This window comes from Abrus precatorius, unplaced genomic scaffold, assembly GCF_003935025.1.
Source record: "Abrus precatorius isolate BTA unplaced genomic scaffold, Abrus_2018 Scaffold11, whole genome shotgun sequence".
NCBI classification, from domain to species: Eukaryota; Viridiplantae; Streptophyta; class Magnoliopsida; order Fabales; family Fabaceae; genus Abrus; species Abrus precatorius.
Genome location: NW_020874303.1, coordinates 25,696,336 through 25,714,144, shown reverse-complemented (window position 1 = coordinate 25,714,144; position 17,809 = coordinate 25,696,336). Strand labels below are relative to the sequence as shown.

The window sequence follows — 17,809 nt, the reverse complement described above, 5'->3', positions numbered from 1 at the left end:
GTTAATGGCTTTCCGGTTCTGACAATTCAAAATGCAAAAAATGGAGGGAGATTATGGCATTTCTCGTTTACAAAAGCATGCAAAACTATACAATGCCCGGATCACAGCCTCACTTACATTTCAATGGTGGAAACCTTAAGCTCTAATCTCACTACGGCCCACAAAAGCAGGCTTCCAATGTCGGCTCGTATTCAATCTCCGGCGAGCACTTTCTTCGTGGGCTCCAACGATGATCACCTTGAACGGGCCCAGGCACGTGCAGCCCGTGCCGCCGCCATCCGTCGCAAGTCCCTTGCCGCAAACTTCCACTCCTTAACCCTTCATTCTAATCCCTGTCTCAACAAGCACCAGATCCTCGACTTGTTCCACAACTCCATAAAGCTTGCCACCGAAAATGTACTCATAATCATATTTCACTTCTCATTATTTAATTTATTACCTTTTCCTGAAGGAAATTTTATTTTATTTGTGTTTAGAAAATTAATCAGAAAAACACATGGGAGTTGGATTTGATTGATCACCTTGCTGATATTATTAGGGCTGATGAAGGGACTGATATCGAGACTAATTTTCAAATGGTAAGTTGCACTTGCTACTTCATTCCTATGTCGTTTCGTTTCAAAGATGTTCAAATTTTCGGAACGACATGAAAATGGTATAATATCATCATTCTGAATTGTGGCTTTTGTTTTCAGTAGATTTTTATGATGTTTCTTTAAATACACTTTGTTGCAACGATGGCATCTACAATAATTCTAAAATTTGGGCACCTTCAGTCTCCACCACTAGATTTTTAGCCTGTTTGGAAACTGGGATTTTAGTAAAAAATAATCGTTTCGTTTAAAGTTTTTCTCTGGTAGCAGTAGCTGTTAAAAAATGGTTATTTCCCCATAATAAGCTAACATTCTAGAATTAAGTAATTGTTTATGGTTGTGGATATGGACTTAGAAGTGTAAAATCAATGAGATATTTGTGGCACTAAAAGCAGATTCATGAATACATTACTGTTATATTAATCAATTTTTTATTTGGGCAGGCAAGCTGTACTCTTGAAGCTGGAGTCAAAATATATTCGTTAAGGGTGGATTCGGTGCATTCCGAGGTGTATAAAGTCCTTAGTAGAATTAATAGAGTAGGACAAGAAACTGAGCAAGGTTACAATAATTAATTACCTTTTCGTCAAGCCTAATATATTCTGACCTCTCTTACCCCGCATAGCAATATGCTTTGCCTTTTGGTCTGCAGATAAAGGGTTATAGGGATTGTTTTTTTTTCCTTAATTGTATAAGTTATCTAACTTAGTTAATGTTTGTTTCCTTATGAATGTCTGAACTATGAATGGCTGCAGTATGCGCGCTGCAGTACCCTGCTGCTGTTATTTTAACATTTTATTCTTTATTAGTTCTAATGCGGTGTCATGGTGTTCAGACGCTACTCTGGAGAGTGTTAATGCTGAAGATGGTCAAGAGAGCAGAAAGGGAATTGACAAAAAGGTCAATTCTCTGGATCTCTGGACTGAGTAATCTGATCTTTTCCTAAGTGCTAAGGGGTGTTTGTTCATGCAGCTGTCAACTTTGTCAACATTGGAATCATCTTTTGAGGTTCTTGGTGTTAAGAAGTTTGATGGTGATCTCAAGTCTCATTTTATATCTGTTACTTGTTTGGCAAGTGATTGAGATTGTGCTGACATGTGTTTGTGTTTTCAGTTGCATTTGCTGTGGATCCACAATATCGCCAGACATCAACACAATTTGATGAAGGCGGGGCCAAAGGGCTTTTGATGAATAATCTTGGTGTATATGGTGGATGTAGGGTGCTCTTTGATTCGCTTGAAATGCCAGGGAAGTGCACAGCCAATCAAAATGAACATGATATTTCAAATACAATTGATATTTCTTTTGCCAGAGGTATATTGCTTTTTGAAAGGCATGGCAAAACTGATGTCACATTAGTACATTACATTACAAATACAAGCATTCTATATGTATCAGGGACTCACTTGTCTTCTTTATAGATTGTGTTCAACAGATTTTATTGAGCATGCATGTGAAGGATGAAATCTCCCCAACTCTCAGTGTGATTTTAAATCAATTTGATGAAAATAATGGGAGGCTTTCTGATTTTCAAATTTCTGGTCAGAAATCAATTGAAGGGTTTGATGCACCTATTGATTTTGAAATTACCACTGAAAGAGCAGAATATGACAACTGCCCATCCTGGAGTGATGATCATTATTACCAAACATTTATTGCTGAACTGGGTTCTAATGATGCAAACCCAAGTTTTTCAAGTTGCCATCAGGTTTTGTAATGTTTCAGCCCTAGAACGTCAATGCATGTCTTGAAGAGATTTTAAAAAGTTGTTTTATCTTTGTTATTATACGAAGCAATTGACGGACTTTTTATAACATTGTAGGAAAAAGGATCTTTTCCTTCCGAAGACCTTGATATGGATGACATATTTGAAAATGTTGAAGGGTATTCATGTTTTAGTCTGGGTTTTAGGTCAAAGAAAAATGCATGGGCAGGTCCTAATCATTGGAAATATCAAAAGGCTGAAGGTGGGGTGTAGGAGGCCAGTTAGAGATTGTAATGGTTATATGTATTTGGGATTTCAGTATGTTAACCAATTCAAAATCTTTTTCTAGGCTCAGTGTTAGAGATTCATAGTACTTCTGATGAAGGGTCAATCCAGAATACTAGGCAGCCAAGAACTCAGACAGATTGAAGTTGATTTTGATTTCACAAATTTTCTCAAGAAAAAAGTATCAGATATATTTTCTCCTCCCAAGAATCCCAAATCGTCACTGCTTCCTGAAAATGGACTACCTTGTGTTACAAAACTTCCTGAGGACTGCCACTATGAGCCAGATGATCTTGTCAAGTTATTTCTTTTGCCTAATATAAAGGTATTTTATTAACCTATAGAAATTAACTTCAATTATCTATCCGCAGCAATATTTATTTGTTTCTCTGATGCTTGCTATTCTTTCTTCAGTGTATTGGGAGGAGGGTGAGACAGGTCTTAGGTAAAATGTATTACTTGTGATCCTTATAATTTTCTTTGTATCATGTCATTCTGTCTGTCAATTTAGCAGTCATTTTTTTAGTGTTTTCCATTGTTACTTAATGCATTTAAAACTTAAGTATATTTGCAGATGGATGTAGAGACCAAATCAATGACTATGAATCATTCCCTTCATGGAATAATAGAAGTGTCGGTGATGGTGATGTACATAGTGACACAGATGACTCTAGTGCACTTATTGCTCAGCCTCGTCGGGTGGGTTGAGTTTTTGAATAAATCAAAATATTGCTCTCGATATATGACATAAGTATCATACATGCAGATGAGAGGATAATATCTTTCATCAGTGCATATTTCCCTCTTCACTAATTTAGATTCGACATACATGTTTGCCAAAACTATTGCAATAAGAGCTTAACCACTATTATTTCCGAATAACACAGATCAATAAAATTGAAGTCCAGTATGAAGAAACTTCCAAACAAGTCGATGTTCAGGCTCTGAAGATCGCACTTTGGAACCATATTCAAGAATCTATTCAGCTTCCTTTTCAGGTATGCTAAGGTCTCATCATTTCTTAACAGGCTCCGCTTGGTACAGTATATTCCTCGTCTAGTTATAAACTTTCAATATGATTCCCTTCCTAGCCTTCCCTCGCCAAAATAAAATGCTGCCATTTGTTTTTTTCATTACAAATTGTTCAACTTTCTTTTCCATGACTCTTGCAGTGCTAATGCTGTATGTTTTTGCCTTAATGTTCTATATATGTAGATAATTTTTTGCTCTTCGAAGTTGAGTGTTAAGTCCTAATTCTTGCATCAATTGTTTAAAGGGTCAAAAAGAAAAGATGTCTTTCAGGCATATATTGGCCAACTTTCCTAGCGAATTTAATGCTGTTGCAACTGTTAGTGACATATCACCGCATTTGTGTTTCATATGCCTATTGCATTTGGCTAATGAGAAAGGGTTGAGGATCCAAAGCTGCCCTAACTTGGATGATCTTAGCATATGCCTACCTGATGTTGGTGCCACCACCTGATGTTAGACACTGGTTCACTCAATTATATCTACTCTTCAATAGGAAGTATTTTGGTAACTTGTGCTATTCTCGTGCTCATTGCTACACCTTTTTTAGGATATTAGATAATTAGAAGATTGTGGATAGCGGGTTTTAGCTGTAAAACATTGAAGAAATATATATAAATTAAAAATTAGTACATGGGTTGGACTCCGATTCGGCCATTAGAGGTTATTTCTTTTCATACTAATTTTTTTGCTAATCGTATTTTTATCATTATTTCGGAATTTTAATTCTGGAATGTATTGAATACTTTTTTGATAATTTAATTCTAGGAGTGGATTTAATTAATCAAGATTTTATAAAAGTATAAGTGCTTCTTACTTTTAAGTTGCAAGCATTTTGAAATGCTTCAAGTTGTTACTTGGTAGCCTATCGGGAAGTCAGCAGCCTTCCCATTTTATAAAGTTAACACTTGAGTTAGAATTTAGAGTCATTTTTTAATAGGCGATATATACTATAAATTTTCATTGAATTTAGGGATATTTATGTTATGATCTTGCATGGATGTAAGTTTCTTGTTACTCTAAATTTTCCGTCATAAACTTATTTCGTGGCAATTACAATTTTATTTCTAAGTACATATAGGTATTCTACATGTTAAGATTTGTCACTTTTGTGGTAAGTTTGACCTAGTTTTATTTATTTTGATTAATTTTCACACTCGCATGTCGTCCATTTGTTGTTAAAATTTTTCAACTTAGGAGAAATGTTTGAATTATTAAATGGAGTTTGAAAGAATTAATGAAAATAATTTGACTCTTTAAAATGTTTAGTTATGCTTTATGATTAAATTTATAAAATAAGTTCTTATATAATAAAAATTTATCAAATAAATACATAATTGACTTTTAAATTTAATTGATTTTTAGCACAATATATTTATTTGTAATTTTTACTTTTTTAAACAATAAAATCGAGGGTAATTTACTCAGTTTTCACGTCAGAACACATTTCTAATGCTTTTAAATTATTTTATTGTTAATATTAATCATTTCGTGTTTAAATTGATATAGTAATTTTTGGAATGATAAATTGACAATATAAACATTCTGCCATATAAGAATGACAATTTTCTTTTAAAGAAAATGAAAGTGTTTTATATTCATGTAAAGTAGGGATAACAAGAATTGTTGCAAATAATATATCAAATTAGTCTCTAAAGTTAAAATATTAATTTAGTTTTTTTTATTTTCTAGACTGCATATATTTTCTACAGAAAGAATACTATTTTAGTTTTTTAAATTGTCAAAAGATGATGAGTTGTTTGAATCTCAGATATTATCAAATGACATTTTAATTCACAAAATTACAAACCTATGAATTAAAATGACCATGTTTTATAAATTTAAAAATTAACATATAAAAAAATAAAATTCACAATTATAAGAATTAATATGGTATATTATTACTAATTTAACAGGTAGGGATAGGAGGAGGACGATGTTTGGGGCTGCTAGGCGACAAGTAAATAATAGACGTGCCCCCAACAAACGTGAAACTTGTGTTCGTGTAAACGCCTTTCAACATTCACTGCGTAAAAACACTCGAGACAGTATAAATATCTATTTAACATTTTATCTTTTTTCCATTATATTGTATTATCTAATCATCTATCATTTTTTACTATTATCCCTACACTCCTATATTTTATAGTTGTAGGTATTTTAAGGATATTTACAAAACATTTTTCTAAGTTTTAACATCTAAAAAATCCCTTTAGAGATAATGTTGCAAAAAATTGGTATTAAAACATCTGTAAAGAACCTTGACAAAATGGTAAGATTGCTATGTTGTTTGCACGTAAGCATATGACTTGTCGTAACAAGTGCCAAAGTCCAAAACAAGAGTTGCCCCGACGATCCCACCACATGGGCCGTTTCAGTAACCTAATTTTCAATAATTCAGAGTCCCCCCAAAATGCAAGAAAATAAAATAAATCCAAAAATATCGGACATATTAGTACTATTATACTAATATCTCATTAATTCCTTGTTTCTCTGCAACACCAAAAAAAAAAAAAGCAAAAACCAAAACATAAGCTAACACAGTGAACTCCATCCCACGCCTTCTCCTCCACCATGTCAATGCCACAAGTGCCGCCACCGCCGCCGCTGGTCACTCCGTTGGCGGCGGCGCCGACCGAGCTTCCGATCCGGCAGATTCCGGGAAGCTACGGGTGGCCGCTGGTAGGTCCTATGTCGGATAGATTGGACTACTTCTGGTTCCAGAAGCCAGAAAGCTTCTTCAGAAAGCGAATGGAGAAGTACAAAAGCACCGTGTTCCGTACCAATGTTCCTCCCTCGTTTCCCTTCTTCGTTAACGTTAACCCCAACGTTATCACCCTCCTTGATTGCAAATCCTTCTCCCACCTCTTTGACATGGACCTCGTCGAAAAGAAGGATGTTCTTGTCGGAGATTTTGTCCCCAGCGTTGCCTTCACCGGAAACATGAGAGTCAGCGTTTACCAAGATACTTCTGAGCCTCAACATTCTAAGGTACACACTTCTTCATCCATTCCTTCAATTATTATTATTTATTTCTGTGAAATATGAATTTGGCATAATTTATGTGAAGAAATTGAAGTTTTGGTCTGTACGATGAAATGAAACTGATTTTTATTAGGGGAATTATATTTTCACTAAAAAATATTAACAAAAGAAGAAGTGTGAGAGAAAATTAATTATTGTATTATGAAAAATGTGCACGTAGTTTTTTTTTAATTGTTGTTTTATTCTTTATGTGTGAAAGGATTAGGATTAGATGGGATGCGTATTGAAACTGCCTGAGTGGAAGAGAATTGTGTTAGGAAGAAAGAAACAAAAAAATATATATACACTTACTTTTAGCACTGTATGGACTAGGGAGGTATGACGTCGTTTTCACGATTCGTTTTACATGTGTACAATGACTCGCTCGCTACTTGGATTATTATTGTGTGGTTGCCACGAAGCTGAGCTGAGGTAGTTTGTTGATTTGCGCATTTGGATATGTTTCTAACTTCAACTACAATAATAGAAAAACCAAACAAATTTTAGGTGGAGATAAGTGTTAATTGCATGTTCAATTTTTTTAAATAACTATCTACATATATTAAGTTAAAGGAGCTTTGCAATTTGAATTTCTAATTTTCACCTTAACATGAGGGGTAGGGGAGAAATTTTGTTTGTGTGAACTACAAGTTCTAAATGAAGTTAAAGTTTGATTTTTTGAACAGTTAAATTTAATATAGTATTGTTGTAAAATTATTACATTGCTTTTTAATAATATGTTGAGTGTTAGCACATGAATAAAATGTTAAATCTTTTAGACTATTCTTATTATAAAAATTACTTATAATAATTAAAGTTAAGATTTTGTTGACTAATGTTCTGAAGACACTAATTAAGAAATTAAAAGTAATATACATATATATATATATATTTATTTATTTATTTTTTTTTTATAAAAATCATGTTAAGATATATCTGCCTTAAAGTAAAACCTCACTTTCTCTCTTTTTTTGGTTTCCAAAGTCGTCTCCTTAGAAACGTTCCGTTCCTTCGTTATTTTTCTCTTAGTTAGTTCTGTTTAGGTGGACAAGCTTTTTAGCAAGATTGACGAAAAAATGAAAAGCTTTTTAGCATGGAACCGGTCTTAATTCAAACCAGTTTCTATTCTGACATTAACTTGTTGTCCTTGTTTTAACTAATGTAATTTTGTCTAATTAAATTAATGATATTTCATGAACATTTTTCTCTGTCCCTCTACGGTAGCACCATGAATAAGTAATTGGCAACAGCAATAGCGTTTAATTTGTGCGTGCAGGTGAAGAGTTACATAATGGACATTCTGAAACGAGGCTCAGGCAAATGGGCATTGGAAGTGGTATCGAACTTGGACATAATGTTAGACAGCATCGAAGCAACACTATCCAAATCCTCGTCCGCATCGTACCTGTTTCTGCTTCAGCAATTCCTCTTCACGTTCCTATGCAAAGCACTTGCTGGCGCTGACCCTTCACGCGACCCGAAAATTGCGGAGTCAGGTTACGCTATGCTTAATCGTTGGCTTGCTTTGCAGCTTCTCCCCACAGTTAGCATTGGCTTCCTCCAACCCCTCGAAGAAATCTTCCTCCATTCCTTCGCTTATCCTTTCTTCCTCGTTAGTGGTGACTACAATAACCTCTACAACTTCATCAAACAACAAGGTCGTCCTTATATCCTACAATCTTTATCCATCTTATTTCCGCATTCAACTTTTACATTCTTACATCCTAAATATTTTAATTTATAGAGATTTTTATTTCATGAATAAAATTTAAAGGGTTTTAAATAAATATCATTCTAAAAGTGAAAATAAAAATTCAATTGAATTTGGAGTATAATATTCTAATGTGCTAAAATTTGAAGTATATGGATTAATTGTTAAAAATGAATTTGTACTGGTGGGACCAACTGTCATTTTAACTTTTAATTAATTATTGTTTAAGATGTGAGTTTGAATGTAACGTGTTAAAAGTAATAATTACATAACCTTGCTTAATTTAATTTGAATGGGCGATGAACAATAACAGGGAAGGAAACCATAAACAGAGGAGAAACGGGGTTTGGGTTGAGCGAAGAAGAGGCGATCCACAACTTGCTCTTCGTGCTGGGTTTCAACTCCTTCGGTGGATTCACCATTTTCCTTCCCAGTTTGATAGAAGCCATAGCCAACGGCTCCATCAGCTTGCAAGAGAAGCTTAGGAAGGAAGCCAGGGAAAAGGGTGGGTCAACTCTCACCTTTGACTCCGTCAAAGAGATGGAGCTCATTCAATCCATCGTTTACGAAACACTTAGAATGAACCCTCCCGTTCCTCTGCAGTACGGTCGAGCCAGAAAGGATTTCCAGTTGACTTCTTACGACGCGCGTTTTGACGTGAAGAAGGGCGAGTTACTCTGTGGCTTCCAGAAGCTCGTCATGAGGGACCCACAAGTGTTCGAGGAACCCGAAACTTTCAAACCGGACCGGTTCACTGGGGAAAAAGGGGCCCAGTTGTTGAACTATTTGTATTGGTCCAATGGGCCTCAAACTGGGTCTCCCAGCGTGTCAAATAAGCAGTGTGCCGGTAAGGATGTTGTCACCCTCACCGCGGCTTTGATTGTGGCCCACTTGTTTCGCAGGTATGATGTTATCAAAGGCGATGCCACTTCTATCACTGCCCTTAAAAAGGCCTAATGAAGGGTGAATATGTGTTTTCTCTGTCCAGGTTGTACTTAATCCAAGAATATTTGCTTAGCAAAATAACGATTAGTTTAATTATTATTTCCTAAATATTATACAAGAGCTTATAAATCAAGTCTATGTAACTATCTCATAGAATCATAGACCTTCTTTGTTAATGTCAACAATACCGATAAGCAATTCTTGTTCCACTTGGTCAGGTCATTTACACGATCGTATAACATTATTGAATTTAGTAAAAAAAAAATATTATTTATTATATGAATCTTTTTAATAATTTTTTAAAATTATTTTTCTATCTTTTTTACTGAATCACATGTTATGCCGTCTATTCTTTTATCCAGTATTATTTTTAACACGTGTTCAACTCACCTTAATAAATTTTATCATATTTTTTTCTCAACTAGTGCTACATTAATTTTTTTTTCTCTGTGACCATTGGTTCATTTTAGCATTCACAATGATGCATTTCTCCACTCCTCATCCTCCACCTCTTGTGTACTTTTCGTCAATGAATTTTTAATTAAACACTAGAAAATAGGATAAGAAAGTAACATAATGCAGAGAAACCGAGGAAGTAGAATGCATTGAAAAAATGTCCAAATGAGTATGATCAATTGGTAACGGCACTATTACATAGGTGAACAAATAGGAAAGCTAGCACCGTTGCCTTGCATATTGTGGGTAATGGAATCCCATACTTTCCTTTTCGGAAGAGTCCTTTCAAAAATGGCAAGTAACAAATAACCAAATATGCACAGCAAAACACCTCTCCTACCCCATATGCACGCTCATTCTTAACTAGAGGTTGCCACCACCAATAGCTGGTGACCAGTGCTATGAGTTGAATGAGCAAAATAGTTGTGCCAGGAACGAAAAGCAAAGACTCGTTGAAAATGAACCTACCATCATTTTCATCACCACTCGTGGAAGATGGTTGTTCCTTCTTTGTTATTTCAAAGATTGTGTCAGATATTCTCAACCGCTTAAGTAGAATGCCCAAGAATCCAAAAAAGCATGAAGTCATGGTGGTTATTCTTCCCATTCTTTGGTTGTTCCACCATGTTCTAGCTGACAACCCTGATATCAAATGCTCTGCTAGAGTAGATATGTTGTAGATCACAAACACGGTTACTGGGATCCACATTCCGGGTTCCTGCATGACCATTGTTTACACACAATTTAAACATATGATTTCAAAATGATCAACTACAGTTCTGTATGACATGTTTTGTGCTCACCTTATAAGGCAAGAAACTGGAATTGGTAATGATGCAATAGGCAGGGAGAACCGCATAACATATTTCAGGGACAGATCTTAAGGCCCAATTTGTGATCCAAATATATGCCAAGCACTCTCTTAATTGGAGATTACCAAATACTGTACCAAAAATTGGACAATGCTTGCTGAGGAAGATATCAAGCAACCCTGAGGACCACCTCTTATGTTGGGCCATTTGACCCAAGTTGTCTTGAGGTGAGCAGCCCATAAAGGCCATAGGATTTGGAGAACAAACTTCAGATCTCCAACCTTTTGTGTGCATTATCAGCCCAGTAAGTACATCCTCTGACGTGGATCCATATAGCCATCCTACCTAACATTCTCAATAGTCAACATAGTAAGCACTTTCTAGCATTTTTCAAGAAAAAATTTACAGAGTTTGGTGAGTAAATAGTTTAATTCTCACGCAAATATTACTAATTCAATCATAAGTCATACCAAAATTTTAAAATCCTTTATCAATTATGACACATTAAAAATAAAAATATTGAATTTTTTAGATGAAATATCTTTTAGTTCCCACCTGTTTACCCCAGGCGGTGCTGTATTCATATTCGCAACTAGCAACTTGGCTCTCTGCCTCAAGATCAAGATATTTGAAAAGCTTATCATTAGTTGTAAATGTCTTCCCTTCTAAAGTATGAGTGGCTGATTCAACAAATCCCCTTGAAGTTCCAAATTTTTGTACTAATTCCTTTTTTGATAATGTTCCTGCAGAAGATATACATGACTAGAAGTTTTATATTTCTTGGACTAACTAATATTCATGTTCTTTCTACTACATTAGTGAACTTTTGCCTTAACAGTTTTATTCATTTGGGAACTTTTGAAATCATGAAATCATAGTGAAAATTCAGTACCATTAGTGAAACCAAAGTCCTTCTTTGCATTTTGAATGGCATGATCAGGAGAAAGGCCGTAAATAACTTCTCTTCTGTGGAAGCAATTTGTTCCCGCGTATATAATCCCCTGAAGTCCTGCAAATCCACCTCCTATGTACTGCATTAGACAAACATAAAAAAAAAGTGATTTATTTATATACCAATTATTATCACTTCTGTCTCAAAGTTTATAAGCTTTCTCAGAATGCAAACTTGTTTGGTGTATGATTTACACACCATAGGCAAAGCCACCAGCTGATTTCCAAAAGCATCATCCTTTACTGCATCATAGAATCGTTGGGGACATTGAACAAATGCAACTTCTTTTTCTCCCTTTTGATCCAACAAAATGCAAAGGGCATGTAGTGCAATCTTAGGATTGTTCACATACATGTCACAATCTACGTTTAGGATAAAGGGTGCATTTGTCATCAACCCTGAGACTCTTGTCTGTCCATAATATTGATGGGAAATTTTGGATTAAAAGAAGGAAGGTATTAATGTGTGATCAAGAAAGATTTGATCCCTGAGAATGTTGTTAATGAGAGAATAGATTTATGGAATTAAGGAAATAAAATAAACGTACCAACACATTCATAGCACCAGCTTTGTAATGATGTGGATGTTGTGGCCTCTTCTCTCGAGATACGTAGATTAAGTGTGGCAACCCATCTGAAAGACCTTCCTTGTTCTCCCATATTACCTACCAACATGACTTAAAGCATTTCTTTTAATGCAAAGATGAGAGACTAGTATGTAGACATTTACTCCATGATATGATTCAATGAGCAGCAAATTTGGCATTTCAAAAAATGTTATCCACTAATGCTAATGAACAAATTACCAAGACCAATAGTATTTGACGTTTGAATATTTTAAAGATTGCTTGATGTACCTTAATTATGGTCGGATGGTTTTTCAGCTGTATTTTTGAGAAAACTGCGAATTCTCCGACAAGCTGACACGGATTCGACATTTGGGCCGCATTCTGAATTTTACGGCTAAGTTGTTCATATTCTTCCTGCAAATTATGAGAACAAAGACACCCATTTTCTTACACATCCACATTAGTTAGTTCACAGCCATAAATTCAGCTAATTACTACGCTCTACATTCACTTTATATATAAAAGAAAAGGAGAAGGGGAAAATAAATACATAAATTTTTCTTTTTCTTCTGTTACAATTGCAAAATAAATAAACAAATGAAAGGAGTATTATGTTAATTATTATTGCAGGATGTGTGTGTGTATGTATAACCAGCTTTCCTCTTTTGGTACACAACTAGCTTATAGACAAATTACCTTCATTTTGAACCATTCTTGTCGAAATTCTTGCAAGTCACCATTGTAAGCCTTGGCCGTGGCTTCATCAGAAAAGTACCTAAACGGTGCTCTAACTTGTACATTGTACTTCTTACAAAAAGGTACCCAAAGCTTGGCAAATTTAGAGGCTTCCACAAGGGCATAGAAGGTAAGAGGGGAGCATCCATCATCAGAAACATAGCAAGCTAGCTTGTTAGCTGGATAATCAAGTGCCAACAGAGACAACACAGTGTTGATTGTGATGATGGGTGGTTCAAGCACTGGATCTGCTGTCGTCACAAACAGATCCAATGGTGGAAGCTCAGGTACCCTGTTGACAAAAACGCATCCACAAACCCTCTAGTAAACAAAAATAGTACCTTCGCACCAGAACTAGAACAATACTTCATGTGGGTAATGAGCATCTCATACATTATAAAGATAGATTTTTCTAATCATTGCGACATTGCTCGTAATAACAAATCAATGAATAACAACTTTTTTTTAAAAAAAAATTGTAGCATTTTACAACATCAATACATTAAATTGCAGTGAACTTCATAATTTTTTTTATAAAAACTAATCATGTATAAATACCTATTACGTGCAATGTTCTAAAAGTTAGAAAAGAAAAAGTATAGTAAATTACCGAAGAAGTAGAAGGTCTAGGTAGGTTGTGGTGTGTGCAGGAGTCCATTTTGTGCTCATGGTGGTGATCCAAGTGAAGGTGAACCATGACTCGCATAGGAATGCAACAAACCAAGGGAATGTGTTGATGCTACGAGAGCAAACACGGTAACCAAGGAGCATGAGAAGTAGGAGCAGAACCATGGAATCCATTGCTCTTGAAAAAGTGTGTTTTACCCAATTTTTTTGGTAGAGAGGAAAAGTGTTTTGATTGGCCATTGAGAAACTCAAACTAGAAATGAAATGGACTGGTGGTAGCCTAGCCACTGAATAATGTGCTTCTTGCTTAGGGGAAGTGTTCCTTTTAAAGACAAAAAAACAATCATGGCTGCTCATGCTCGCCAGATTGATTTCAATTATAGTAGATTATACATTATTTTTAATTATCACTTGTTATTATAAAATAAAAAAGAAAGATTATTAATTTACAAGTCATATTTTAGTGGTTGAGGCAGAAAGATTGGAGAAATAAAAAAGAAATGGATATGATGAGTGATCGAACGTGAAAAAGGAGAGAGAAATATTAAAAAAAACTAGGTATAGAAACGTAAGGAAAATTAAGAGTGCGTGATATCATTGTTGTAAAATTGACTAATTCATTTACATTTTTTAATTTACTTTATTCTTTTGCTAACCTGGTGATTTTCTTATATTCAAATATTTTATATTTTTACATGTTTTTGTTCCCCTCAGATAATATCACTTGGATTAAATTATTTTAAAATTAAATACTAAAACAAAAAATGAATTATTAAATTTGAAATCTTACAAAAACATATAAATTCAACTTAAAATATATTCAAATTTCAATTAATAGACACGTAAATGACGCATCACAATTTATTTTTAAAATTTTCTTTTCAATTAAAAAAGCTTTATCACTTTGACCTTTTATCCAATAAAACTCCTATTATTGATAATAAACAGCATCTCTTATACAAACTGCGTATATGACTTGGCCCATCCTGTCTGCTCAAGCTTACAGTTAAAATGACTAATTTGCATTAACATTAATGGTAGAAAATATATATATTGAAGACTTTTTGAGATATTTATCGATTATAAATAAATAGCATTTTCATATTGAAAATGAAATTTAAACTTATATTTTACTGAAATATGAATATAATCAGTAGTAACTAGACTAATTTTTGTTGACTCGTAAACATATTGTATTTAATATTGAAGTAACGTTATGTCAAAATGAAGTTTTATTATTTAGACAGGAGTCTAATTAAATGAAACATATGTGAAAGTTAGTCATCTTGCATAAAAATAAAAACCAAAACAACCTACTATAATAGGTAATGTTTCTTCACCATTGGTGGTCAACTAATTTGTATGGACCACCGAACTGGATAGCCACAAGTGAAGATAAAACATCAAAATACTTCACATCTAAGTTCAAAGAAAGACCATGTTTTACTAATCTATCAGCGATTGAATTTCCCTTTCAGAAAATATAAATTCACTAGAAAGCATGTTTAGTCCTAATGATTTTGTACAAAGTTGCGTGACTGCACAGCTATTATCAAGAAAGAGTATCGCATTCTTCGAATTAGCTTCGGTGACAACTCTTCTGAATATTCATTTTTTAGGAATTTCTTGGCCATCTCATACACCCCATAACCCCATTTGCATGATACTGCAAATATGAAAAAGCTGCTATGAAGACAGGTGATTCCTGAGAAAATGTTAGATAGACATGGCTTATGCATAAACCCACATAAATTGAAAAGAAATAAACAGAAATGAAAAATAAAATAAAAATGATGAATGAAGGGAAAAGGCAAGAAAATTAAGACAACAGAAAATTTTAGCATGTCGGAAATTATGGAAAATAAATAGAGAGAATAAGGGCTTGACAAATTTCTTCAATTTTCATACATACAATGCTTTCCTTTATGTATTTGTTAGCTTAATACATATTAATCCTTTTGAAAATGAAAGGTTTCCCCTTTAATTTAATTTTTATATATGACTTGCACTTATTATAAAAGTCTTCTCGCATCAAGGATTTTTTTAGGTACCTCATCTTTTCAGGATCTTTATCTCATTCATAAGGAATATAAATATAAACAAGACCACTCAATAAATAATTCATAAACATTACAATACTCAAGAATGTTGTTCAAAAATTTATATTCTGTTAATTTTCGTCCTCAAGCCTTATAACATTGATGCAAAACAAAAGTTTTTCAACCACTCATTTCTGTAATCTTCTGTAAAATGTTCCAAAATGTGATGTTTAAAATAATTCTGAGTAGATGGAACTAATTTAGCGAATAATAATATTAACTTATTTTACTTGCAACCAATCCCCAAAGTTGTTTGTTTGTCTGATTCCACCATTTTATTTTTAATAGACAAAACAATTGGTGACAAAATTAACGGTTGTCGTTTTATATATATATTTTTAACAGTGCCTCCCTTGAGATGTGTTCTGATTGATTCATGGACTCAGTGCATGTTTAAAAATGTGATATGAATCACGTTAGATTGTGTTTTTAAAAATATGTTCAAAGAACTTGTATATAAATTCAACACGAGTTACAATTAAGTTTGGTTGAAATCACACAAAAAAAAATCTGTAAACATAAATTAATGCAAAAGCTCTGAAGCATGACACTTCCCATGAAGTACGGGTGCCAGGTAACTGAAAAAATTTTGCACAAAAATAATTGAGTACGAGAAGGAATTACGCGGGTACGGTTTGGTATGGAAAATGATTTTTTTTAATTAAAATTTTAGAGTTTTAGGTTTTTTTTTTAAAAAAATATGATTTAATTGTCTCTTTTTTCTCTCTAACTTTTACATGTCAGTACTTTCTTCTGCCTTCACATATCTACAGACTGTGTACTATTATTTTTCTTCTCTCATTTAAAACCTCAACCATCAGCTTTCCTTATTAATCGACAAACAACAAACAACAACAAATGTCAACAATGACAAATTTGGTGACTATCTTTTTCGACAATGATAAACCACAATTATGCTAAAATTTGTATACTTTTATTTTATATATAATTTTTTTATATTTATTTTGTATAATTTTATGTGTCTATATATATATATATATATTTATTAATTTTTTAATTAACATACCCGTACCCTATTCTTTTAGAAAATGTTGTACCGGTACCGTATCCATATCCATTCAACATAATGCAGAAGCTACATTTAATAATGTTAAAATAAACCTCAATACATGTACATTTCAAAGTAAAACTAAACAAGTTATATTAGTGTTGAAATAAATATAAACCAATAATGATTCAAAGGTGAAGCAAAATAGCAGTTATCGTGTGAAGAGGCAACATGCCATATTAAAGGCATCCTACACCCATTTGCAAATACAAATAAAGTGGAAAGAATAATTATATTCCGAATTTCATCCTCTTTCTTTCATTTATATTTTAGAAAAAAGTTATGATTCATGAACATTTATAAATCCGAATCTCAATAAATTGGATATTCTCTTGTTTAAGTTGAAGTTTCTATGTCTATTTGCAAATAAAAGCATGGACCATGAACATGACAGTGACGAAATATACGTCGACAACATGTACAAGGACAAATAAACTTGTATATTTAATGAATGGCATTCCACGGGCATTTGGAAAATCACTGCAGACAAGAACATGCCTCTAATGGCACTCGATGAAAAGTACGGTATCTCTCTTCGTTCTATGCCCATTTGCTCAGAATTTTGTATATATGTCCAACTCACTTTTTTGTACTATTTTCAGGCCTTTTGCTTTAGACTATTTAAAGTTTAACTCTGATTTATGAATATTTCAATGCGGTTACTATTTATTTGACATCTCTTTATATATATATTCTTATCACATCACATTACTTATCAAATTTATAATTTTTATTTTATTTTTTATATCTCTTTGTAAGTGCAAATACTCAAAAGTGATTATCAAACATTTTCCTTTAATAAACTAAGTGATGCAGCCTGTGAACACCTTGCAAAATATATCTACCCAAAAAGATGTTAACAAAATATATTCCTGACTCTTGTTAAGTAATTCGGAGTTGGTAGCAGAGGGTAAAATAGACCTACACGGGGAGAGATTTCAGAGACAAAATCCATGTAATCTCTGAAAACTCCTGTTGTTAAAGGAGTTCTAAAATATTCTTAGAATATTACTTTGGGTAAATTTATGAACGTTAAGATTTTATTTTACTCTAAACACGTGTGTTACGAAGAAATGTCAAATATGTAGGCTTGTAAATTTTATTCCTTTCGCTGGGCCGATGGACCTGGGCTTAGGTTAGTCTGACCTATGAAACCCATGGATGCCATGGAATTTCAATTTGGCAAACAAGTTTCAGAT

The 17,809-nt window shown here is 33.6% G+C and overlaps 2 protein-coding genes and 1 pseudogene across 2 annotated transcripts; 2 read left to right on the top strand and 1 right to left on the bottom strand.

Annotated features, from left to right (window-relative positions):
- The first annotated feature begins 177 nt into the window (after positions 1 to 177).
- Positions 178 to 4,066, top strand: LOC113855920 (annotated as a pseudogene).
- Positions 4,067 to 6,069: 2,003 nt separating this feature from the next.
- Positions 6,070 to 9,565, top strand: LOC113854651 (fatty acid hydroperoxide lyase, chloroplastic). Its single transcript, XM_027485791.1, has 3 exons — positions 6,070 to 6,603; positions 7,913 to 8,294; positions 8,661 to 9,565. Exons 1-3 carry the CDS (start codon positions 6,187 to 6,189, stop codon positions 9,302 to 9,304), a joined length of 1,443 nt encoding a protein of 480 aa, XP_027341592.1. The 5' UTR covers positions 6,070 to 6,186; the 3' UTR covers positions 9,305 to 9,565.
- A 358-nt stretch (positions 9,566 to 9,923) lies between these two features.
- LOC113855919 (cellulose synthase-like protein H1) lies at positions 9,924 to 13,799 on the bottom strand. The gene is made up of 9 exons (XM_027487548.1): positions 13,426 to 13,799; positions 12,777 to 13,107; positions 12,369 to 12,494; positions 12,060 to 12,176; positions 11,711 to 11,923; positions 11,453 to 11,591; positions 11,116 to 11,303; positions 10,552 to 10,905; positions 9,924 to 10,466 (listed from the first exon to the last, which is right to left on the bottom strand). The coding sequence occupies exons 1-9, from the start codon at positions 13,797 to 13,799 to the stop codon at positions 9,924 to 9,926; spliced, it is 2,385 nt and encodes a 794-aa protein (XP_027343349.1).
- Positions 13,800 to 17,809: the final 4,010 nt, after the last annotated feature.